The sequence below is a fragment of the Misgurnus anguillicaudatus genome, chromosome 13 (genome assembly GCF_027580225.2).
Source record: "Misgurnus anguillicaudatus chromosome 13, ASM2758022v2, whole genome shotgun sequence".
Lineage (NCBI taxonomy): Eukaryota > Metazoa > Chordata > Actinopteri > Cypriniformes > Cobitidae > Misgurnus > Misgurnus anguillicaudatus.
The window spans coordinates 21,714,244-21,740,882 of NC_073349.2; the positions used below are offsets into that span (position 1 = coordinate 21,714,244).

The window sequence follows — 26,639 nt, forward strand, 5'->3', positions numbered from 1 at the left end:
AGATTATCTTTTGCCTTTAAATCCATTAAACTCAAAGAGCCTCTGTCATAGACGTGTTAAACCAACTGCAAATTACTCTGAATAATCCCCCTTCTATGACACGAGCATTTTTGGGCGTTTTCTATATGTAACATTTTATATAGATTATTTTTTGCCTTTAAATCCATTAAACTTAAAGAGCTTCTGTCATAGACGTGTTAAACCAACTGCAAATTACTCTGAATAATCCCCCTTCTATGACACAAGAGCTATTTTGGGCGTTTTCTATAAGTAACATTTTATATAGATTATTTTATGCCTTTAAATCCATTACACTCAAAGAGCTTATGTCATAGACGTGTCAAACCAACTGCAAATTACTCTGAATAATCCCTCTTCTATGACACAAGAGCTCGTTTGGGCGTTTTCTATATGTAACATTTTATATAGATTATTTTATGCTTTTAAATCCATTAAACTCAAAGAGCTTATGTCATAGACGTGTTAAACTAACTGCAAGTCACTCTGAATAATCCCTCTTCTATGACACAAGAGCTATTTTTGGCACTTTCCGTACGTAACATTTTATATAGATTATTTTATGCCTTTAAATCCATTAAACTCAAAGAGCTTCTGTCATAGACGTGTCAAACCAACTGCAAATTACTCTGAATAATCCCTCTTCTATGACACAAGAGCTATTTTTGGCACTTTCCGTACGTAACATTTTATATAGATTATTTTATGCCTTTAAATCCATTAAACTCAAAGAGCTTCTGTCATAGACGTGTCAACCCACCTGCACATTATTCTGAATAATCCCTCTTCTATGACACAAGAGCTCGTTTGGGCACTTTTCTTACGTAACATTTTATATAGATTATCTTTTGCATTTAAATCCATTAAACTCAAAGAGCCTCTGTCATAGACGTGCCAAACCAACTGCAAACTACTCCGAACAATCCCTCTTCTATGACACAAGAGCTATTTTGGGCACTTTCCGTATGTAACATTTTATATAGATTATTTTATGCTTTTAAATCCATTAAACTCCAAGAGCTTCTGTCATAGACGTGTCAAACCAACTGCAAATTACTCTGAATAATCCCTCTTCTATGACACAAGAGCTATTTTGGGCGTTTTCTATATGTAACATTTTATATAGATTATTTTATGCCTTTAAATCCATTAAACTCAAAGAGTTTATGTCATAGACGTGTCAAACCAACTGCAAATTACTCTGAATAATCCCTCTTCTATGACACAAGAGCTATTTTTGGCACTTTCCGTACGTAACATTTTATATAGATTATTTTATGCCTTTAAATCCATTAAACTCAAAGAGCTTCTGTCATAGACGTGTCAAACCAACTGCAAATTATTCTGAATAATCCCTCTTCTATGACACAAGAGCTCGTTTGGGCACTTTTCTTACGTAACATTTTATATAGATTATTTTATGCCTTTAAATCCATTAAACTCCAAGAGCTTCTGTCATAGACGTGTTAAACCAACTGAAAATTACTCTGAATAATCCCTCTTATATGACACAAGAGCTATTTTGGGCACTTTCCGTATGTAACATTTTATATAGATTATTTTATGCTTTTAAATCCATTAAACTCCAAGAGCTTATGTCATAGACGTGTCAAACCAACTGCAAATTACTCTGAATAATCCCTCTTCTATGACACAAGAGCTATTTTGGGCGTTTTCTATAAGTAACATTTTATATAGATTATTTTATGCCTTTAAATCCATTAAACCCAAAGAGCCTATGTCACAGACGTGTCAAACCAACTGCAAACCACTCTGAATAATCCCTCCTCCACGACACAAAAGCCATCCTTGGCACCTTCCGTACGTAACATTCTATATAGATTATTTTATGCTTTTAAATCCATTAAACTCCAAGAGCTTCTGTCATAGACGTGTCAAACCAACTGCAAATTACTCTGAATAATCCCTCTTCTATGACACAAGAGCTATTTTTGGCACTTTCCGTACGTAACATTTTATATAGATTATTTTATGCCTTTAAATCCATTAAACTCAAAGAGCTTATGTCATAGACGTGTCAAACCAACTGCAAACTACTCTGAATAATCCCTCTTCTATGACACAAAAGCTATTTTTGGCACTTTCCGTACGTAACATTTTATATAGATTATTTTATGCTTTTAAATCCATTAAACTCCAAGAGCTTCTGTCATAGTCAAACCAACTGCACATTACTTAGAATAATCTCCCAAAATACAAGATACTTTATTCAAACAACCATAAAAAACTAAACAAAAATAGGTGTAATACACTAGTGTACATTTCTGTTAAAAGAAGAATGTGAAAAAGTCATACAATCCTTTAAGATTATCATCAAAGGCTGTGTTGTAAAAACGTAACTGACGAATATGTTGTTTGATTTATGGTGAAATACGGTCAATACACAGAACACAAAACCATGGCAAGCTTTTGTCAGGAACAGTTGAACCTAGGCAGGCATCATGAAACCAGTGTTCACAGCATTCACACTGAGTCTGACAAAAATAAAAGAACATTTAACAATTATAGTAATTGATAATATATGCATTGTAAATATAATGATACTTTAAATACAATCAAATTATACTTATACTATGATGGAACTCACTTTATTCATATATTTAAATAATGTAATTTACCCATTCCATAACTTTTCTGCTTTTGCCTGGAAGGTCTTCGAGTCCACAAAAAGCACAGTAGTTTTCTTTGGCATCTATTTGGTAATGTAAAAGTAATAGTTTAGTCAATATTTCAATTCATTTTTGTTAAACAAATAATGTACTTTTTTTTCCAACTTACCTGAGTAAGACAGCAAGCACTCAGCCATTTCATTCCGTAGATTCGAAATTGAGGATCGAGAAGAATTTATCTCAAAGATCTTGGGAATTTGTGGAAATTGTGCAACTGTTTCATTTGCCATCTAAAGGAATAGAAAAATATTTTGTTTTTACCCAATTACATTCATGCAGTATTTGGCATATTTAACTTTTCTTTTCTCGTCCCATAGAAAACATTGTCCCGTAGTAAAAATTGTTTTATTTGAAAGCATTTATATTAAACTTTTAACCGCCTGTCAGATTAATTTCAAAGTTTTATATAAGTTTTGTTGGCATTACCTCCATCACAAAAACACCACAACTGGTAGCATCCATTTGAAACGTGTGTTTTATTTGGCCTGGCTTCCATTCAATCTTCGTCCATTCATCCCTACCCAGTGTGTTCAGACGCATTTTGAAGTATTCTCTGCGAGAACAGGTTCAGAGACATTGATGATATCCACAATTCATAATTATAATTCATGGTGTAAAATGTAATATTTACTGGTATCTCCGTGCAGCTCGTCTTGAGTCTCGAAGGCCATCAGACATTGGATCCACCACAAAAATCTGCCCAGAAAGAGCGTGAAGATACTGCCCACAAAAGTAAACCACAATCAAAGTGTTAATTTTTAGTATTCATTTCAGTATAAATATTGTGGTTTTAAAGAAATAGTAATGGTGTTTGTGTGTTTGTGTGTGCGTGCGTGCGTGTGTGTGTGTGTGTGTGTGTGAGTGTGTGAGAAAATGTTTACATTGATATTATCACTATTCAAATTCATGTATTATTTACAGTGTCGCTCAGTACTCCGTACTTACCACAAATTTCCAGTGATTTCTGTTTACATTGATGAAGGATATTATTCCATCATAAGAATTGAAGTTCACCTGTGAAAACATAATAGTGATGCACATAGTATGTATTTAAAAAATTTGTCACGTTTACAAACTTTAATTTAGAATTATTATTGTGTAAAAGCAAATATTTTAAGAGATGTACCAATTTTTATTGCAAATTACAATGTTGAAGTAACTTTCATTAATATAAAATCCGTAATGTTTGTAATTGTTTCTGGTCGGTGTGTAATTGAGTGACTTGAAAATGTAGTATGACCATAAGATTTTGTGGTAGTATTACATTTTTTGGTTCTATCAAAACATTTAAACTCTAAGGAGAAGATCAAAACGCAGATGCAGATTAAAGCTATATCCTCAATTATTAAAGCAATGTACTTTCAATAATTCACTATGTTCAAGGACTTTTTTAAGAGCACTGCCAGGAGACAATTAACAGGCAGCCAAAGAAACAGGCAGTGCCTCTATTCATAAAAAAGCCATGCCTCATAACAAGACAGAAAGACAGACGATGACATATGTCGAAGGATGAAACAAAAGATGAGGATGCAGTAAAAGGCCATCAGGGCAACCATGACAGCTGGACAACAAACAGCCAAAGATTTTTAGCAAAGTGGCATACATGTCAGGTGCATGCCACTATCCAAACTGCAGAATAGATAGTGTTCTTTACTATCTTGGAGGTTGAAAGGGATACACCTTCGGAGATCGCAGCATGACAGTTACAGAACACCATCGTGACACAGACACAAGGAGGTCAACATGATGAGCTGATGGGCAGTCAGCAGGTGATGGACGGAGGAAAGTTGGTGTCCGAGAAAAAATACATAGCCAAGGCCAGTGGCATCAAAGATAAATCACAATGGGCAGACAATATTAAAGAAGATAATGCAATATGCTAGGTACAACAGGGCAAAGAAAGGCTAAAACAGACAAATCCTTATAGACTGACACAAGACAAAGTTATTATTTGTAGAACTGAATGAAACCTAAACATGGTGCAAGTGATGGGAATGAGCTGGTTTTTAATATTATTATGTCACCATGACAGTGAAGCAGTGAAAAATTTGCCATCTATTTTTTAAATCATTGATTACCAATGGAACCAACATGGTTTGTTTAATCGGATGGCCATTTATACTTTGTAGGTCACAAGTTGTCACGACTACGATGTTTGTCCAACATTTGACTGATGTTATAGTGCTTAAACATCAGGCATTCCAGGCATTAATCTAAGGCATTTAACAAAAGTGTCAGTATGGCAATGCAGCAAGATTTCCTTGAAAGGGCGCCATAGTTTAACATTTTTATTTTATATTTTGTTTTACCTTTGATGATTAATTTTCAAAAGTTCCTAAAGCTGGGTTAAGCCAGTGAACATTAATGTAAAAAGAAATTACACTTACATTTCTTAAACCTTGTCGTTCCACCTCCTGCTGTGTGCCACGCAGAATTAACTGATTCACATAGTGATTAAGGAGATAAAGATGATTAGCCTTGTTATGTTTTTGTAACACTGTCCAGAAGTAGCATTCAATGGTCTGAAAACAAGAAAAATAAAAAATAAATCAATCTATGCATTTTAAGAGTTTAGAAGCACAAAATATTACAAATTTAGACTTTCTAAAACAACATTTTAATTGCAAAAAAACTTGGCCCTCCTGCTTGGCGTAAAATTACATTTACTACTGTCACTTTTACTTGTCTGGTATGAACAGTCAGAATGACCGCTATTGGCAGTTCTAGTAGTTATAGAATTGCGCTAGTTGTAGTGATGATTCTTCATTAGTTTATAAATAGTACATGACTTATCTCATTATTAGTTCGAGTAAGAATTAGTCTAGGTATTTATTACTCATGAATCATGGACCCTTTTTATAAAGTGTTACCGGCTTAATGAACTGAAGTAATATATTTTAATTTTAAAATGTTACAGTTTCATAATTGAACTGTTCACATTTTACAATTACCTACCTCGCCATTTAACAGTTCATGAGGACGTAGTGTTGCTAGGTCTGCATGTCTCAGAGTGTAGCCTGATTGAAAAACTGCGACCACCAACTCTGTGTCCGGACTTGTCCATAGAAACTTGACCTATGGAAAGGTATACAAAGAAGTATTTATATATTGCATATTTTCGATATTTGTCAAGTAAAAATACTGTAATTATTTTTTTAAAAACATTACCTGTTCGGAAACATCCATTTTACAAAATTTCCTGGCTGGTTGTGTGTCTGTCTGGTTGTCTGTCTGTCTGGTTGTCAGGCCATCTTGTTGTGTGGTTGTCTCGTTGTCTGACTGTCTGTCTGTCTCGTTGTCTGACTGTCTGTCTGTCTCATTGTCTGTTTGTCTTGTTGTCTGGTCTTCTGGCTGTCTGGTTGTGTGGCCATCTTGTGGTGTGGTTGTCTTGTTGTCTGTCTGTCTGGTTGTCTGGCCATCTTGTGGTGTGGTTGTCTTGTTGTCTGACTGTCTGGTTGTCTGGCTGTCTTGTTGTCTGGTTGTCTGGTTGTCTGGTTGTCTTGGTGTATTGTTGTCTGACTGTCTTGGTGTCTTGTTGTCTGACTGTCTTGTTGTCTGGCTGTCTGGTTGTTTAACTGTGGTTTTGTCACCTTTTTTTTTGGTTACTTTTGTTGTAGGTTTGGGGTCCTTTTTTGGTGTTGAATAGTATTTTGAACGAGAAGCATTTTGTGGTGTGGGCATTTCTCTTCTAGACCAGCTTTCCTCTGCTAATTCTACTGTATGCTTCATTGGTCTTATTGGCCTTACAAGGAGGTTCTCTGGAAAACTGTGATTTATTATATGTTCTGTATATCTTCCTTTGAGGGAGGCATACATTTTCTGAATGAATTCAGCTGGTCTGAATTTTCTTTTTTTGTGAAGAATGGAATTTTTCACAATGCCGAACCACTTTTCCACATGACAATTTGTATCCCTAGTCTTTACTGTTTGTGTTGCATTGCCTGTGTTTTCTTTGTCCGATGCAAATCTCTTTAAATTCCCCAACATTACACCACTCCACAGTGGGAAGATCCCCATGTAATTATCCATGAGGACCTTGGGAATTTCAGGACAGTAGTATAAGTTTTTGTTTTTTACCTCTGCATCTTGTGCTTTGTCAACTGTGTTTTCCACCTCGTCAAACACTCTTCTAAACATTCTGGAGTATGGGGATCTACCCACAATTGTCTTTGCAGACCTCCTTTCTGCTTCATCCTCCCATGTGTCAATGACATCTACACCTGTGATGTCTTCAATGACTTGTCGCTCATTGTTAATAAGGCTTTCAAGAAATTGAAGGCTGTTGGTAACTGTCTGAGTGACAGTCTCGGACAGTAAAACAACGCAAAAGTGTTCAAAAATTTCGATTGCAGACTCGACATGTAATGTGTTCTGCAATCTGGCAAACACAAAGGTGGAGAACTCTTTCAGTCCCTTGTCATTAGTCTTCCTCCCAATACTCACAATGACAGCCTTGATAATGTGAGCAGAACACAGATGCAAAATTGTGACAGCCTTTATCTCTGCCGATGTCTTGCTTTTCCTGCAGACAGCATTGGTCCACTCCAAGTAAGAATCCATGCTCATCCGATTGAAGGCCAGAACTACTGCTTGCATCAGGGCCCAGCTGTAGTCTGTTTCCACTTTGTTAATTCTGATACTGGTGTAGTTCGATAGTTTCAGCAGAAACTGCATCAACCAAAAAGTCAAGGGTGGTATACTGTGCTCATTGCTCAGCAACTCACAAACTGGGAGCGGAGGTGCATCTCTACCTTTTCCAGGCAGAGTGAGTGCATAATACAGCACTCTTTTCTTTTGTTCAGGTAACTTTGAGACGACACCTCCTGTGGCATCAAGATATAATGACACAGGTGTTTCCTTTTTTCTGAGATGATGAACCAAGATGCTCACACCTACCTCGGTGTAAAGGTGTGCTCCAAAGGGGTTAATTTGAAGAAGTTGTATGTAGCCTGGGATGTTGTAAAAACTACTGTCACACTCTTTAAGAATACGTTGTGTGAGATGCATTTCAATGAAAACATTTTCATGTATAAGCATGCTTTTCTTTATTTCTGTTGAAATAACCTTTAGAATGTTTTTATTTAAACTTTGTGTTAGATTTCCAGAGATGAGCTCTTTAACAGGTGTTGATCTTAATCTTTTGTAGAACACATGACTTACACCTTGTGAGACCACTCTAGCTATCCGTCCCCTCCGTATGTTGCTTGCAGGCCTAAATCGTGTCTCTGTTTTTAGATGACGAATAGGCCCTGCTCGCTTGACTGTGATTGTAGCACTAGAGCCCTGTTGCTTCGGCTTTTTAAACATGGTAAAAGAGTACTGTGCACTGCAGCTTGAAAATTTGCAGACTGCTTTTACTTTTAAAAAGGGAAGATGTCTCTTCCTGCTTCTTGTGGCACGTACATGCTGGTAAGTGAAGTGAAGGACACAGCAAGGATTCCTCTTTTTAAATTTGTGGTACAGGATGTTGGTCCAAGGACAGCGAAGTTTATTGGAATTTTGAAGCGGTGAGATTTTCTTCCAGTCTTTTGCAGGAATTGTTATTACAAATTTTGAAGGAACGAATGGCAACTTTCTATATTTGTTTTTCTCTTTAGACTTCCCTCGTTTGTCTTCAATTATTTCTGATGTCACTTCACTGGCCTTTGAATCGGCACAACTGTCCTGTGAATCTCCCTCCTTTTTGTCTGACACAGTTTGACCCTTTCTTCTAAATGTCAGATGTTTGGCTGACAGTTTTGTTATGCTTTGCGATTCTGTTTCGGTGTCTGTCCAATCTTGTGCTACTGGGTCATGCTCGTCTGAATATACCTCAACTTCCTGGAACTTTTCTTCTTCTCCCTTTGTGGTTTGTTTTCTTACTGCTTCTTGTGTAATTATTTCTTTACAGTCAGACTCAGATGAAGCACTTAAACTTTCTGCCTGGCTCACACTAGACAAATTTAAATTGTCATCCTCATCTTCAATGTAACTTTCTGTGCTTTTCTTGTCTTCATCTGCCTTGTTTTTTTGTTTCAGTGTCTGTCCAATCTTGTGCTAGTGGATCATGCTCATCTGAGTATACCTCAACTTCCTGGAACGTTTCTTCTTCTCCCTTTGGGTTAATTGTTACATGTCTAGCAGGTTGTTTTGTGGTTTGTTTGCTTACTGCTTTTTGTGTAATTATCCCTTTACAGTCAGACTCAGATGAAGCACTTACATTTTCTGCCTGGCTCACACTAGACAAATTTAAATTGTCATCCTCATTTTCAATGTAACTGTCTGTGCTTTTCTTATCTTCATTGGCCTTGTTATCACTTTCCTTTTTAGACTGGCTCTGTAATTCAACTAATCCTTTGATATTTCTTCTGTTGTATCTCCACACAACTAATAACCACTTTCGGTTCCTGTGTGTGTCACTTTTTAAGATTGCGTTTGCTAATTTTGACCAAATGGCAGAGTTTGCAGAGGTGTCTTGTTCTAAAATTTGAACAGATAGGAAACTTTGTACAACAGCATCTACACCTCCTGCTACTTTCCAGAGGTCAGCTCTTGCTACTCCCTGTCCTTTCCGAGGTTTAGGCATTTTCTAAACTATAAATAACACAAACAAAAACATGTTCACTCTGAAATGCATTTATACCATAACTGCAGTTAATTTACTGTAAACCCACATGTTTAAAAGGAAAATTTAAATTCTGTCATCATTTACTCACCCTCATGTTGTTACAAACCTGTATACATTTCTCAACACAAATGAAGATATTTTGAGAAATGTTTGTAACCAAACCGTTTCTGGACCCCATTCACTTCCATGGTAGGAAAAAAGAATACCATGGAAGTAAATGGGGTCCACGAGTATTTTTACACAGGTTTGTAACAACATGATGGTGAGTAAATTATGAAATAATTATTTTTTGAGTGAACTATCCCTTTAAGACCAGTTCTGGTGAAATTCCAGTTTCATTGTCTACTGTATGTGGTGTTTTCAACAGGCTTTAAGACAAACCATCCATATTTTCTCCATGACATTTGTGTTTTCCAAAGTCAGTGTCATTCACACAGTTTGAAATCATCCTTGGTTTAAAACATCGGAAACATGTCACCAATCACATCTTTTTAGTAGAATGTGTTGATCAGTAGTTTGAGACATAGATATTATTTATGTATGTTGCATAGACTTGGCACTGCAAAAACTGCAGCATAACTGCTTCATCTCTACTTCTGTGATGGTCACATGTAAAATACATGCTGTAAACTATGTTAATGTGATTGGTTAGATGTTAGGGACATAGGAAACTATGGTGATTTCAAACCACATAAATGACAGAGTGTTTGTAAAACACCAATTTTATGAAGAAAAAAATTCAGTAGACATATAAACAACAATAAAAACATGATTTCACACCTTTTGACCTTATATAATAAAGTAGTGTGTGCATGTGCACAAAGTTGGATCTCATATCAAAAACATAATCAGCCAACCTTCATGCATTATTAGGCTAACAAATTCTTAAAAAGTCTGGATCCATACTTTGGTTTCATGGCTAGCAGATTAACACAAACAAGGTTAATCAAATAAATTAAATTTGATAGATTATTTAAGCCCACTGTACATGTATATCTTAGCTGTGGATAACAACAACCAATTATTGAATTGACTGTGTTAGAACGTTAAATACTGCATTGTCTGTGTTTTAAATACATTTGCGTAAATTTAATGTATTAATAGGATCAATCTTAGGTTGTGTCTACCATTTGGGTTGTACACTGTTAATATTGATGTGTTTGTTCCCTCCCTTATTCATATTACTAACAAATGAATTTATTGCTTACAAAATTAATTATTGGTAACAAAAAAATTATGTAGTCTTTAAAAACTGAAAAATAATTTCATATGAACCTACAGTAACATTGTGACTTGTTAAACACAACTCTTCATCAGATCAAAAAAACTACACATTATCAAATTAATGTTAATGAACGGAAATGTTCTGTGTAACATAGACTATTTACAACTGCATATTTATTTCCCTTTAAATATTTATTATATTTAGTTTGTTTTTAGATGTAACAGTCATACTAGCCTAATTAAATGACCTAAATATGTGCATTTCGGTTACTTTTTTAAACAACTTTCAGTTACACTATAAGGTTCCATAAATCATCCAATGAATTAAGACATAATTTTTTTTACTTAAATATGAACAAATGCGGATTTAATGCATGCACTAATAATGAACTATGAACAGTAATTATTAAGCACATGGCATTTTTTCTTTGTTAGTTAATGTAATATCTAACAATGAATTAATGTGTTGAGTCATGTAATTAATGATGACTCTTTATTAGTTAAGGTTAGTGCATACTCATTAACTCAGCATAGTTTTGTATTTAAGCAGAACTAATCTAAGTATTGGGTCATCATGATTCATTGACCATTTTTATGAAGTGTTACCCAAATTCCTATTACACCTCATCTTCTATCACTATCACGCAGGAGCCACAGTCTCTGCATGCATAATCAAAAATGAGAAACTTAAATAGTCTAGAAACTCGTAAAATATTTATGTAATACATTAGACACCTTTTGGGTACTGAAACCCGGTGCCCCTATGGCACCGGTGCCTATATGGCCGGTATCTACCGGAAGGGGTTAATAATAAAAGTTTAATTTCTTCGCTTAACTTAAATGAGTTTGTTAATGTTTTTCATTGTTGTAGTTTTAGATTGATTAAATGAAACCCAAAACAATCATTTGTTTTGTAAAATCTAAGGATCTTTAGATTTATTTATATTATAAGGCGGGTAAAATGTTTTCCATCTATTCGTTTTTCTAAAACGTTCTGTTTAATATAAGCGAGTCATTTAACTAATTTATTGTTGTTCTGTTATAATATAAAATAATAATGAACAAATAAGAATTTGTAGTAATGGAAAATTACGTCTTTCGTTTATTTGTTTTAACGCAGATACCATCCATCGAATTCGTTTTATTAATAAAAAAGCTATTTAATATAAACGAGTTTGTGATTGTATTTTATTGTTGTTTTTCGTTAAGAACAACAATGAACAAACATTTTAAAAATTCATTTTATTAATAAAGGGAAATATTTAATAGGCTAATCTAATGTTAAATATCATATGTAGCCGCCTACATATGTTGAACTTCTTTGCCAAAAATATTTTCTTTTAAAATATGCAGTGTCTTTAATAAGTTTAGAAGATGAAAAAAATCCACACCTGCACATTCATAACAATACAAATCAGACACATCTTTGTAAGAACGAAAGTATCCGTGTTATTTTTATATTCTGACTTAAAAGAACAATTTGGAAAATGTGATGCTGAAAGGAGCGCGTAATGGCCGCAATTCTCTGACGGCAGTTTATTTTGCTAATATGGTACCGTTTTCTTCAGAGGAATTGCTAAAAGTTATTACTTGACTGATGTTTTTATTATTACTACGGTTGTTAAGGGCTTCTGAGATGGGAAGCGGACATATTGAAAGCGCAAAACGTGGATGGTTTTACAAACCGATAACGGAAATATTTGGGGTGAATTACAAATGGCGTTTTTCGCCCTTGAAGGGCACTTCGCGAACAGGATGTCGCATGAACAGTCGATCCAAACTAAGAGAAAAAGACGCTGTATTTTATGGCTCTATTTGCCAATTGTATATTAATTACAACACTATTACACACAATTGCGCAAAATGGAATGTTAAAAAGATTTCATTTAATTTACACATCAAAAATCTCACAACGAAGAAATCAAGAATGCAGGTCTTGAAATATGATGGTGCTTTAGGCAAATCATTAATAAACAAATTATGGCAAAATGACAAACACAAAAGAATTTTCATTGTGATTTATGCTGTACTTTCATCCAATTATTAACTTTCTATGGTTGCGAATATATAGGCCTACACCATGACTGAAAATATCATTACGTTTAATTAGATAGCAAACAACAATATAAATTAAATTCTTACCTTGGCATCAAAGAAAGGTGCATAAATGACCGGACCAATGCATAAGAAATGTATATTACTCACAGTAATTTGTCGGCCAGGCCTAAGTCTTTCATTTAAACGAACTTTCAGCCACCACCATATCCTAGGATAGCCTATATTGCAATGTTAAGACACTGTATATGAGGAATGCCCACGTCAAACCTCTTGCAGTGTCCTGATTGGCTCATTGCTCGCTTCACTATTGGTTAATTAGCATGGTTGCCCCTTGGATACATTGATTCATTGGTGTTTCAAGTACCCGCGAAAAGCACTTAACCAAACAAAGGTTACGCAACTTTGTAGCTAAAACACAGTTAGAACTTTAAAATGTTTCCACGGAAGAGGAAAAAAAGAATGAAAAAAACAAGTTTATTTTTTAAAGTTGCTTTATTTAGATTGTATGCTCTTGAAGTTTAAAAAGGTTTTTGATCAGTCAATCAATCAATCAATCAAAATTGTATTTATATAGCACTTTTCCAAACAAATGCATGCAGTTGAAAGTGCTTTACATGTTTAGAAATGAAAACCAAGTACCTAACAATGAAAAACGCATAAAATACACAAACACATAAAATATAAATAGCATAATAGTCCGTAGAAATATCTGGATAAAAATAAATATAAACAGAATAAAAGACAGCTTCATTTAAAATATAATTTTAGAAAAAAACAAATAAAGCAAAAATCAATAGAAATAAAAACTATTTAACTAAAATTACTAAAAAGCCAAAGTAGAAAAAGTGTTTTTAATTTAGTTTTAAAAATATTTATGTTATCAGCACATCTTATGTCCTGGTATTCAAGAGGCGAGTAGCATAACTGCTGAAAGCAACATCACCATGTTGTTTTTGTTCTACTATGAGGTACAGTTAAAAAAAGAGAGTCTGAAGATCAAGTCAGAATATATTATATAATTAATATATTGTAAGCATTTCAGAAAGACAATCTGGAGCAATTCCATGCAATGCCTTTAAAACGAATAAAAGGTTTTTAAAGTCAATACGAAAACTAACAAGTTAACCAGTACAGATGTAATATGTTCTCTCTTTTAAGTTTTTGTCAAAATTCGAGCAGCCATATTTCGGATCAGTTGTAACTGGTTTATTGTATTCTTTGGTAACCCCAATAGGAGGGCCAAAAATAACTCTTGTGTCACAGAGGGGGGATTATTTAGAGTACTTTGCAGTTGATTTGACACATCTATGACAGAAGCTCTTTGAGTTTAATGGATTTAAAGGCATAAAATAATCTATATAAAATGTTACGTACGGAAAGTGCCAAAAATAGCTCTTGTGTCATAGAAGAGGGATTATTCAGAGTAATTTGCAGTTGGTTTGACACGTCTATGACAGAAGCTCTTTGAGTTTAATGGATTTAAAGGCATAAAATAATCTATATAAAATGTTACGTACGGAAAGTGCCAAAAATAGCTCTTGTGTCATAGAAGAGGGATTATTCAGAGTAATTTGCAGTTGGTTTGACACGTCTATGACAGAAGCTCTTTGAGTTTAATGGATTTAAAAGCATAAAATAATCTATATAAAATGTTACATATAGAAAACGCCCAAAATAGCTCTTGTGTCATAGAAGAGGGATTATTCAGAGTAATTTGCAGTTGGTTTGACACGTCTATGACATAAGCTCTTTGAGTTTAATGGATTTAAAAGCATAAAATAATCTATATAAAATGTTACATATAGAAAACGCCCAAAATAGCTCTTGTGTCATAGAAGAGGGATTATTCAGAGTAATTTGCAGTTGGTTTGACACGTCTATGACATAAACTCTTTGAGTTTAATGGATTTAAAGGCATAAAATAATCTATATAAAATGTTACATATAGAAAACGCCCAAAAATGCTCGTGTCATAGAAGGGGGATTATTCAGAGTAATTTGCAGTTGGTTTAACACGTCTATGACAGAAGCTCTTTAAGTTTAATGGATTTAAAGGCAAAAAATAATCTATATAAAATGTTACGTAAGAAAAGTGCCCAAACGAGCTCTTGTGTCATAGAAGAGGGATTATTCAGAATAATTTGCAGTTGGTTTGACACGTCTATGACAGAAGCTCTTTGAGTTTAATGGATTTAAAAGCATAAAATAATCTATATAAAATGTTACGTACGGAAAGTGCCAAAAATAGCTCTTGTGTCATAGAAGAGGGATTATTCAGAGTAATTTGCAGTTGGTTTGACACTTCTATGACATAAGCTCTTTGAGTTTAATGGATTTAAAGGCATAAAATAATCTATATAAAATGTTACATATAGAAAACGCCCAAACTAGCTCTTGTGTCATAGAAGAGGGATTATTCAGAATAATTTGCAGTTGGTTTGACACGTCTATGACAGAAGCTCTTTGAGTTTAATGGATTTAAAAGCATAAAATAATCTATATAAAATGTTACGTACGGAAAGTGCCAAAAATAGCTCGTGTCATAGAAGAGGGATTATTCAGAGTAATATGCAGTTGGTTTGACACGTCTATGACATAAGCTCTTTGAGTTTAATGGATTTAAAGGCATGAAATAATCTATATAAAATGTTACATATAGAAAACGCCCAAACTAGCTCTTGTGTCATAGAAGAGTGATTATTCAGAGTAATTTGCAGTTGGTTTGACACGTCTATGACATAAGCTCTTTGAGTTTAATGGATTTAAAGGCATGAAATAATCTATATAAAATGTTACATATAGAAAACGCCCAAAATAGCTCTTGTGTCATAGAAGAGGGATTATTCAGAGTAATTTGCAGTTGGTTTAACACGTCTATGACAGAAGCTCTTTGAGTTTAATGGATTTAAAAGCATAAAATAATCTATATAAAATGTTACATATAGAAAATGTCCAAACTAGCTCTTGTGTCATAGAAGAGGGATTATTCAGAGTAATTTGCAGTTGGTTTAACACGTCTATGACAGAAGCTCTTTGAGTTTAATGGATTTAAAGGCATAAAATAATCTATATAAAATGTTACATATAGAAAACGCCCAAAAATGCTCTTGTGTCATAGAAGGGGGATTATTCAGAGTAATTTGCAGTTGGTTTAACACGTCTATGACAGAAGCTCTTTAAGTTTAATGGATTTAAAGGCAAAAAATAATCTATATAAAATGTTACGTATGGAAAGTGCCCAAAATAGCTCTTGTGTCATAGAAGAGGGATTATTCAGAGTAGTTTGCAGTTGGTTTAACACGTCTATGACAGTAAGCTCTTGGAGTTTAATGGATTTAAAGGCATAAAATAATCTATATAAAATGTTACATATAGAATTCGCCCAAAACTGCTCGTGTCATAGAAGGGGGATTATTCAGAGTAATTTGCAGTTGGTTTAACACGTCTATGACAGAAGCTCTTTAAGTTTAATGGATTTAAAGGCAAAAAATAATCTATATAAAATGTTACGTAAGAAAAGTGCCCAAACGAGCTCTTGTGTCATAGAAGAGGGATTATTCAGAATAATTTGCAGTTGGTTTGACACGTCTATGACAGAAGCTCTTTGAGTTTAATGGATTTAAAGGCATGAAATAATCTATATAAAATGTTACGTACGGAAAGTGCCAAAAATAGCTCGTGTCATAGAAGAGGGATTATTCAGAGTAATTTGCAGTTGGTTTGACACGTCTATGACAGAAGCTCTTTGAGTTTAATGGATTTAAAGGCATGAAATAATCTATATAAAATGTTACATATAGAAAACGCCCAAAATAGCTCTTGTGTCATAGAAGGGGGATTATTCAGAATAATTTGCAGTTGGTTTGACACGTCTATGACATAAGCTCTTTGAGTTTAATGGATTTAATGGCATAAAATAATCTATATAAAATGTTACATATAGAAAACGCCCAAAATAGCTCTTGTGTCATAGAAGGGGAATTATTCAGAGTAATTTGCAGTTGGTTTGACACGTCTATGACAGAAGCTCTTTGAGTTTAATGGATTTAATGGCATAAAATAATCTATATAAAATGTTACATATAGAAAACGCCCAAAATAGCTCTTGTGTCATAGAAGAGGGATTATTCAGAGTAATTTGCAGTTGGTTTGACACGTCTATGACAGAAGCTCTTTGAGTTTAATGGATTTAAAGGCATGAAATAATCTATATAAAATGTTACATATAGAAAACGCCCAAAATAGCTCTTGTGTCATAGAAGAGGGATTATTCAGAGTAATTTGCAGTTGGTTTGACACGTCTATGACAGAAGCTCTTTGAGTTTAATGGATTTAAAGGCATGAAATAATCTATATAAAATGTTACATATAGAAACGCCCAAAATAGCTCTTGTGTCATAGAAGAGGGATTATTCAGAATAATTTGCAGTTGGTTTGACACGTCTATGACAGAAGCTCTTTGAGTTTAATGGATTTAAAAGCATAAAATAATCTATATAAAATGTTGCGTATAGAAAATGCCCAAACTAGCTCTTGTGTCATAGAAGGGGGATTATTCAGAGTAACTTGCAGTTAGTTAGACACGTCTATGACAAACAGTCTCGAAGTTTAATCGATTTTAGAATTTAATCTATTTAAAGTATTAAAATTAGTATACAAAGTATAAAATGCTAATTTTACAAATAGAGTTTTGTGCTATGAAGAGGGTATTTTTTTGAACATTTATGCGTTGGTTTGATGTCATAATATCAGTTGGTTAAATTATTTAATTGATTTTAAAGCTTAATTAAAAATAATTTTTTTTCTGTGATTTTAAGCCTTGTGCCATGAAGAGAACCCTTTTTTATGTGCATTTACACTGGTTTGGGCTCAAAACATGCTGTGCACAGAGAGTTTAATGAGTTTGAATTTGAATATCAAACGAATGTCAAACATAAAACTAACTTTACCGCAGTACATTACGTATCAACTTTCGCGAAATAAAATCACTGAAAGCCTCTCTTTCGCTAGGTTTTGGCTAAATGGGATACAGCTTCGCCAAATCTTGCCAGATGTTGGGTTTAGGGTTAGGTTTGGGCGTAGTATTAGGATGAAAACAGCGGTTATGGTTAGATGGGATACAACTACGGCATAGATCCCATGAAATGGTAGGTTTCGAGTTAGGTTTGGGGGTAGGATTAGGAACAAAACAGCACTCATTCAGCAAGATTTCACAAGATTGCTGTAGCTGTATCCCTTCTAGCCACAACTGGTTGTTATCCGTGGACAACAGACCTCAGAATCAGACAGAAATATATATTTATTTTCTTGCACGTACCACTGTCTTCAAGGTGGTCGCGAGCCAGTTCAAACATGCGCAGGTGCATGTTTGTGATGGGGTTGAACGACCCGCATGCCAGCAGCACTACTTTGATTTCCTCTTGCGATGTCATTGATCACATAAAAGATGTTTACTGCAGAAAAAAATATAAATGAGCTAGATATAAATATACCGGTAAAAACTAACATCTGCAAGTCTATGGACTTTCCTCTTAAAAGGGGGGGGGGGGGGGGTTTAAAAATTGCATTTACATTACTAACGTTATTGTTACCCAAGTCCAAGACGACGTTTGGAAATCAGAAAACAAGAAAAGGGAAACACTTAAAGAAACCCTGAATATTTCCTATAAGTGTCAAAGGTTATTAGGCTCATGTAAGTGAAAGTGAAGTGAAAGACCGAGGGTCTAAAATATTTAAAAATGTTTCCACCATAAGATTTAACACCATGTCACAAATGTGCGGTAATAATGTGTCAACCAGCTAAAAACTATTTAGCTCTTACCAAATCAACAACACAGTCTCGTGCTTCCTATTTTAGTTGGTGTTGCTGTAAAACTGCCTCACGGACCTTACAGACCCAGACTTTAAATAACCCATAAACGCAGCGAAACGTTGTTTGTCGACAATACGACACACAAATCTAAAGTTTTTATTAATATTAGATCCTAAATGTGACGGCTGTAACAGTATATGCAACAAATGATCAGTGCGAGTGGGAGAGTTACGCAATTCCGGTGTCGTCACCTCGTATTCAAGAACATCAACCCTGCGCAACATTTACGCAAAAAGCAATGACGTGCTAGCAGTAACAAACCACACCTTAGCATCTATATTAGATAAACAGCACCGAACTTCTCTCCTAGTTTTGTTTCGACAAAAGGACTTTTATTGGAGAATAAAGGACGGGTGGGAATTACGTCACTACTACTTTTAAATAACGCATTAGTGGATTCTACAGTGTGTGCATTGTTTTATTAGCTGGATGTGTGCTAGCTACGCTAGCTGCGCAGGGACATGAAGAAGAGTGGGATTGCTTTTATGAATGTGATATTGCCTGAATGATATTAAAAGATAGTAAACGAAAATAAAATAAAACATTTAGCATCATACTGCCAACAATTGTGTATTTAATCTACTTATATACAAAAATAACTGATATAAACAGCTGATTCAGAACAATAACATAAATGTCATGTTCTGTATGAATACATGAGAATGATAAAATGTGATATATTTTTAGGATATAAAGAATGGCGTCTCGGGGTAAATCAGAAACAAGTAAACTGAAACAAAACATGGAAGAACAGCTGGACCGGTTGATGCAACAACTGCAAGATTTAGAGGAGTGCAGGTACAGTAATGGCATCCTTAATGTGAGTTCTGTTACATACACTAAAAAATGCAAGGTTTTTATTTTACATTTGTATAATTTTAATGTACTTTTTTCATTTCAGGGAAGAACTTGATGAGGAGGAGTATGAGGAAACTAAAAAAGAGACATTAGAGCAAATGAGCGAGTTCAATGAATCCCTGAAGAAGTTTATGTCTGGGAATATGACACTAGTAGATGAATTGGGGGGAATGCAACTGGTGAGAAATAAAACTCTCATTCAGGCATATTAAAGTCTTAGCCAAAATTTTTGTTAGAAAGTTTTATAATGTGAATGATGCCTTTATAACTGTGCTAATATTCATCCTTCAGGCGATCCAAGCTGCCATCAGTCAAGCATTTAAGACGCCTGAAGTTATTCGGCTGTTTGCCAAAAAGCAGCCAGGGCAGCTGAGGACAAGAATGGCTGAGGTGAAGTTTTTTGCATTTATGATATTAATAATGTACAGTGAGATTTAACCCCAAATTTTTTGAACGATGATGATGATCTCAGATGTTTGGACATATCCAAATACGTGTGCTAATACTAAACATTCATATCATACTGCATGCATTTATCAGATGGACCGTGACGTGATGGTTGGAAAGCTTCCTCGAGATGTCTATACTCAGCAGAAAGTGGAGATCCTCACAGCTCTTAGAAAACTTGGCGAGAAGGTGAGAAAGTTTTTATTGATAGCATAACCCTGTCCCACCTGTTACTGTAGATTATATTGTATCATGTTGTGTACTTTTTAACAACTTTTAAATGTTTCCATCATCAGTGTCTTACATTTTTTTGTATTCATAAATGCACAGCTTACACCAGAAGATGAAGCGTTTCTTGCCGCCAATGCTAGTGCTAAACTGAGCCAGTTTGAGAAGGTCACTGCTAGCCTAGGTAAGATTACCCAGCACAGCAGTACTTTTACTATAGCTGTTGACTGTTATAATTCACAGACAAATACTTTGTTGCCTCTACAGGATCGGAAGATAAGATAATGGCATTGGCCAGTTCTGGGGTCGAGAAAACCCAGACATAAAGATGTACTTGAGTTTTACTGTTTTTTTTACAACGACTGCAATTTCTTAGTTGATGGATGTGGTTCAATATGTGCTTTAGGAGTAATCATACAGATATTTGTGTTGTATGCATCCTGCACATTTTATGACCTATTGTACTGATCTGGGTACAATGAAAAACTGAGTTTACATTGTTCTGAACACTTAAACATGATAGATATCTGACATTTTAGACATCATAGTGTTGTCTTTTGTTTTTAATTTTCATAGTTCGTTTTTAGTCCTCTGGTTGTAATGTAATGTATTACAGACTGTGCAGCCAATTACTCTTTTGGTACAGAGTATTTGATATAATTACTATGAATTTTATTTCATTTCATTTTTGTGATTTTTAACCAGTGTGATGTTTGTAAATATTTTGTATTAGAATATAATTGATGAAAACCTGCCAATGTTTATTGTTTTATGTACGCCACACATCTCATTTATTTTATTGCTTTGCACAACAGTATTGATTGTATTTTGGAAACAAATCTCTTCAAAATATATTGCAGATGCATAAAAAAAATTAGGAAACTAAAGACGTTCAGCTGTGCCAGTGCACTTTACAACAAGGTTCAATTCATTAACATCAATTAGGCATCATAATAATAATCATAATAACATTTGATCTGCATTTATCTAGGTTGTTCATTTACAAGTATAATATTATTTAGTTAGCTAGTTAAAATTAACTTTACAATAAAGTGTTACTGTCATGTTACCATAAACAGCTTGTCAACCCAGTAATTTTACTATGACATTAGCTGGCTCTAAAACATTTGGCAGCATTGGGAATGTTATACATTATTAAACACTAGGAGGCGCTCTAATTCCAAAAACTTCTGCTATGATCTGCAATTCACTTTGCATTGATGCCTCATAAAAAATTCTTTAAGAAAGATGAAGGTAAATTGATTAAAAATCTTTTAGTGATGAGCAAAATCTTCCTATCCTTCAAATCTTTAATAAATGTGGGAATGATGGATATTTTCATTTAATGCTAAACATTAAAGTAGGCCTATCTGTTTATTACTCAGTATCATATAATTATGGACATACATTAAAAAGCATCTTAGCATGCAAGCATCTCCAGGGTAAAGCCTTTTGGAAAAGGAGCATCAAAGTCACTGATTTCACATTGATTTCAATCTTTTACACAGCCTTACTCAGCCAATATTAAAGATATCAAGGTTATATTTTCAAAAAAAATAATAATAATAAATAAGTACTTAATTAAATGAATAAATAAGTAAATGTAGAAATCAATGAAACAGTGAAAAAACTATATATATATAATATATATATATATATATATATATATATATATATATATATATATAGTATAAATATACACACATTTATTTATTCATTTAATTAATTATTTATTTCTGCATTTATTTATTTATGTATTCATTAATTTACGTATATCTAGATTTATTTATTTATTTACGTATTTATTCATTTATATACACTTAAGTCATTTTTTTTTTGTTATAAAACAGTATATAACTAAAAAATCACTAGCTGATTTCTCAAAAGGGTCAAATTTCTTGAAATATAAAACCCTCCATATAATGCTAACACTGCAGTAAATGTGAACATAAAAAGAAACTGTTGTAGTGTAGCCTATATAAAAAAATGCATTCAAACATGTTTCCCATCTCATTATCCTTTATTTTGTTCAATAACAAGCATCGACTTCACTATAATTGTCCAATTTTAGAAAAGTGAATGAGCTTGAGGGCAGCATCCAACAATTCTACAACATCCCCAGTTTTCATTTCTAGAGCAAAAAAGAATTCAAAACGTGAACAATGACCACTGAAGACTGCAAATTCATAAACGCTAATCTTTGATTCAGTAGTATAATCGGTCCTGACCCATCTTCAGCTTCAATGTGTCACTTACAGAAAATATTTATATCTGTTACACATGCAAAGACGATGCCCCTTTAAATACACACCACCTGCAGCTGTTCACACCGAAAATATTTCATCTGGGAACGTTTCTGTGTCAGCATCCTAAAATTGTCAAACCACGTGACAAAATCACATTGTTTAAAATGCATTAAACACTGTTTCCTCTTAAGAACCTGCAGATGAATATTTGTATTGGGGAGGGGGGAAAAGGACGACAGATATAGTAAAGATTTGTGCGATTTTCAGTATAAACATCAAACAAATTTTGGTCTCATGAAGTGATCCGCATCATCTGATCGGAAACAGTTTTTAAACAAAATGATTGAGAATACAATATGAAAACAAACATTCTGTTATATTTGTGAGAAATGGATTGTGTCTTGAGTTATGAATTTCATGCTGCCCTCTTTATCAGGAAATACACTTCAAGATCACCTTGCACTATACACAAATTGTTAAAACTCATATATCCACATTTGCTGCCTAAAGTTCATTTCAATAAAGTACATCTTTTTAAAAGTGACATGATTTAGTACAATATTCATTGATGATACAGTATGGACCTATTTTAGCTACACATCAACATGAACACAAGACATCTATGTTGGACAATTAAAACGTCCACTATTGAGAAAACTAGCTGTTGACCCCCTAGTATAACATAAAATGAAATGAAATCAAATAAAAATCGCTTCCGTGTGCCTATAAGAAACCTAATGTTAAATTATATTATAAAATATAATAACTAAAATGGCATGGATGAATGTTAGCTCTGTTATTAATGGGCTGTGATAGGCAAAAGGCACTCCTAACTCTTCCAGCTGAATTTATGAGGGGGATCTGTTGACCAAATCGTCAAAAGAAAAAGAAAAAAAGTTAAAATTATAATTATAAAAAAATAAGAGTCAACATTTCTGAACAAATCTTTCATTCTTCGCCCTTTCATTGGTCACAAAAACAGACCTTCTTCACAACTCCCCATCGTACCTTTCCTCATAACATATAAAATTATATTTATACCATCTTTCACAACCTTTCACTTTAGACCTTAAACTGAGGAAATACGTGCCTATAAACAATACATCAACAAAAAATGGATTTCTGAATAAAGTACACCCTAAAAAATGCTGGGTTATTAAGGTCAAAAAGGGATGAGCCCAGCCGTTGGGTTAAATTAACAAAAAAAAAAGTTTATATTTGACCTAACAATGGGTTGAAAAGCCCAGCGTTTTTAATAGTGTACCCTAAAGCTTTACTTCTCTCTTAACTAAACCATCAAAATTCTCCCAAATAATTAACATTCTTTTTAAGCCCACCGGGAACTAAATATATTTTCTGGTTTTCCAAAAACTGGATATTTCCCGAAAAATACGGCCATTTTGGTAGTACGGAGCCCCCAAGGGGACATGGAGCAAAAATTAAATAAAGTTTAGTTTCGCGTGCGCAAGTAAAACTATCGCATTTAGTTTCGTATGCGCATGTGAAACAATCGCGTTTAGTTTCCCAGGCGCACGTGAAACTATCATTTTCACGTGCACACGCAATAGTTTCACGTGAGCACGCGAAAGTTTCACGTGAGCCCGCGATAGTTTCACGTGAGCACGCGAAAGTTTCACGTGAGCACGCGATAGTTTCACGTGAGCACACGAAACTAAACTTTAAAAAAAATTCTGCACATGAAGGTTTCGCGTGACCACATGAAACTAAACTTAAAAAAAATTCTGCACATGAAGGTTTCGCGTGAGCACATGAAACTAAACTTTTTTTTACTCATATGTCAACTTAGGGGCTCAGTATTACGGAGAGGGGTGCATCCTAAAAAAATTCCAATCGCAGTCAAAAAAATGAAACTGATGCCACTACATGGAGAAATGCAAACCTGGAGAAGATACCATCACCAAAATAGAATAAAAGTTTACCAAATGTAAACAAATATCATTACACAACTCTACAGTACAGTTCCATGTACAATAAAATCTAGCGGCCGTACTGCAAAAATATCATATATATCGTATGTTGTATTTTTACTAGTAAATTGAAATGTGTTGTGATAAAGGAAGGGTTAGCCCTTTTATGCTTAAAAGAGTTTTAGGGGCTTTAAAATGACAAGAATTCAATACTAAACTAAACGTCATTGGGTTAACCCTGAATTTACGAACGAAAATGAATAAAATACAAAAAATAAAAACATCCCCCCATTACTTTATTTTCAGTACCGTTCAAACTGACCATCTTGAGCTAAAATTGTCATCAACACGGGTCTGTTCAATACATCACAGACCTAACAATGCTCATATAACCGATCACCGATAGCACATCATCTCACACGGTAAAAAAAGAGTTTTTGCGCTTACATTTTTAAGTAGCCCAACTTGGAAGTCACATCAACTTAAACTATTATCAGTGACAAAGAGTTAGCTTAACTTATTTTAACATTATTTGATAAGTTACAGCAACTCATCACCAGTCAAGAATACAGTACATGACTTTCATGTTGATTATACTTATGAATTTAAGTGCAGTTTTTTCTTACAGTCACTACAGTCGCAAAATGTTTCCCAAATTGGTGCATACTGTGATTCCAATTGGTCTTTATGTATTACAGAAAACACAAGCACTGACTATCACTTAAGAATGGCTTAAATAATCGCAATGTTCCTAAATTGTACAACATACAGTACCACGCAATAAACAACAGTATATTCATCACCTGAATGTGATTATTAGTCCCCAAAACAAAAACGTCTGCGCCACCACTCGACTAAAACACAGAAGCTGTGGTAGCGTTAATGCCATTGCGAGCTCAGCTAGTATTAGCGTACGTATAGCCGAAACACCGAACTGATTCCACGCCTAAATAAAAATAAGATGCACACCCACCCGAGAGGAAAGACAATGGAGTCTGTCACAGAAACCTCAGCCGCTATCATGGGTTTCTCTCTCTGTGAAGCGAACGTCTCGTACGAGCATGACGGAAAAGTTGAACTGAACATGCGAAAAGCATTTCTGACGGAAATATTCTACAGCAGTGTATTTTTGTCGTCGGATAGGCTTTCACGAACACATTGACTAATTACATGGTTTCATCATATTTACAAAATATCAAAAAGCAATTGTATTCTTTCATACCCATGATTGCAAATCTTGCCATGCAATATAAAGAGAGAAGAAAAATATTGACAAAAAATGCTTTTTAAAGCAAAGAGTCCAAACCTTTTTTCCTCTAGATTCTGTAGCAAATCTATCTTAAATTCATGTGCAAGGATTATACATTAAATCGTTCTTGTGACTCCATAAAGCAGAAGGTCAAAATAAAAGTGCAGGGATGTGTCCTTACACGGCTCCAAAGAAAAGCAAATCGAAATAAATTAATAACTTGGATCTTGTGATAACTATACTACACAGAAAATCACCACGATAAGATGTCAGCCTCGGCTGGTGGAAAATAAGCTGCAACACCTGTCACGACAGACACCAGATATATTCGCATCTATATTGTACATATATTGTATAATTATTACGTTGTTGTTTGTACGCATGGCTCTGTAGGTAGGGGCTGAAAGGGAAACATGGGCGTCCCTATTGGGTGTGACTGTGCGAGTGTGTGTACTGATCTGTGTGTGTGTGTTTTAGTAGGTAAGGGTGGAGTCGTCCCATTCCAGCTGCTGCTGTCTGCTGGAGCTCTGCTGGTCTTCAGGCTCACCGGCCTCATCCTCGCTGCTGCCCGACTCTGCGCTGGTGATGTCATCTTCCTCCTCGCCATCCTCGCTCTCCTCCTCTTCCTCATCGCCTTCTTCCTCGCTGCTGTGCTGGTCCTCATAAGTCTAAGAGGTAAAAGAGAGTCTTGATCTTTTGTACTGTGGAAAAACTCAAAATCTTATAAACATAAAATCCTCAATTTGGTATTGAAAAAACTCTTTCGAGTCAATAAAGTAAAATAAAATGAACAAATGAAGAGTTTGGTTCCAAAACGCGATAAATGCCAGAAAAAGAAAAAAAAAACAGTATTGTATCTGGTCAGTATTAAAAAGTAAATTCTTAATTTTAAGCAAAATCCAATATCCTCCGTGTTATTCTGTCATCTTTTCTCCCTTTTTTCCCAAAACGCAATAAACGCCACTCCTCCTTTTCTGCAGAATGCAATAAATCCGCTCAACAAATCACAGCGCACCATTCCACGCACTTCCTAGTTTTCCTCATCTTGTACTTCATGATCAACAAACAAACAAAAACAAAATAATACTTTGATGGCATTGATAAACCTCTGTGGTGGTTTTCTGTATAAATAAATAAATAAACGTAAGCCATCAAAATATAATGATTTACGCGAGAGGCACTCGGGAGACGGAAAAATGCTGGTTGTTTATTCC

General features: G+C 34.4%; 5 protein-coding genes across 10 annotated transcripts in view; 1 reads left to right on the forward strand and 4 right to left on the reverse strand.

Annotated features, from left to right (window-relative positions):
* LOC129430973 (nicotinamide/nicotinic acid mononucleotide adenylyltransferase 1) overlaps positions 1 to 18,495 on the reverse strand; it is a 29,008-nt gene extending 10,513 nt beyond the window's left edge. Inside the window, exons 1-2 of the mRNA XM_055188626.2 lie at positions 18,419 to 18,495; positions 17,915 to 18,050 (exon numbers count right to left, since the gene is read on the reverse strand). Coding sequence (XP_055044601.2) covers positions 17,915 to 18,029 — 115 coding nt within the window. The 5' untranslated portion in view covers positions 18,030 to 18,050; positions 18,419 to 18,495. The remainder of the gene's footprint in view (positions 1 to 17,914; positions 18,051 to 18,418) is intronic.
* Positions 1 to 18,641, reverse strand: part of LOC141369302 (nicotinamide/nicotinic acid mononucleotide adenylyltransferase 1-like) — a 92,637-nt gene extending 73,996 nt beyond the window's left edge. Inside the window, exon 1 of the mRNA XM_073875384.1 lies at positions 18,476 to 18,641. The gene's annotated coding sequence lies outside the window, so the exon portion shown is untranslated. The remainder of the gene's footprint in view (positions 1 to 18,475) is intronic.
* Positions 2,248 to 11,509, reverse strand: LOC141369301 (uncharacterized). The gene is made up of 9 exons (XM_073875383.1): positions 5,877 to 11,509; positions 5,664 to 5,783; positions 5,096 to 5,230; positions 3,654 to 3,722; positions 3,340 to 3,428; positions 3,135 to 3,261; positions 2,818 to 2,938; positions 2,658 to 2,731; positions 2,248 to 2,513 (listed from the first exon to the last, which is right to left on the reverse strand). The coding sequence occupies exons 1-9, from the start codon at positions 8,013 to 8,015 to the stop codon at positions 2,400 to 2,402; spliced, it is 2,988 nt and encodes a 995-aa protein (XP_073731484.1). The 5' UTR covers positions 8,016 to 11,509; the 3' UTR covers positions 2,248 to 2,399.
* Positions 18,642 to 18,676: 35 nt separating the features above from the next.
* On the forward strand, positions 18,677 to 20,755 carry LOC129430974 (protein LZIC). Of its 3 annotated transcripts, none has more exons than XM_055188629.2 (7): positions 18,677 to 18,822; positions 19,157 to 19,267; positions 19,371 to 19,506; positions 19,619 to 19,717; positions 19,868 to 19,963; positions 20,105 to 20,186; positions 20,270 to 20,755. In XM_055188629.2, exons 2-7 carry the CDS (start codon positions 19,167 to 19,169, stop codon positions 20,326 to 20,328), a joined length of 573 nt encoding a protein of 190 aa, XP_055044604.1. In that variant the 5' UTR covers positions 18,677 to 18,822; positions 19,157 to 19,166; the 3' UTR covers positions 20,329 to 20,755. The 3 variants fall into 3 exon arrangements, with proteins under 3 accessions (XP_055044604.1, XP_055044606.1, XP_055044607.1); XM_055188631.2 differs by having other exon boundaries at positions 18,698 to 18,833; XM_055188632.2 differs by lacking the exon at positions 18,677 to 18,822 and having other exon boundaries at positions 19,153 to 19,289.
* A 1,248-nt stretch (positions 20,756 to 22,003) lies between these two features.
* The window catches only part of clstn1 (calsyntenin 1), a 53,008-nt gene continuing 48,372 nt past the window's right edge, over positions 22,004 to 26,639 (reverse strand). For all 4 annotated transcript variants that reach the window (XM_073875397.1, XM_073875398.1, XM_073875396.1 and 1 more), the window contains one exon: positions 22,004 to 26,093. In XM_073875397.1, the coding sequence (XP_073731498.1) occupies positions 25,899 to 26,093 (195 nt within the window). In that variant the 3' untranslated portion in view covers positions 22,004 to 25,898. The remainder of the gene's footprint in view (positions 26,094 to 26,639) is intronic.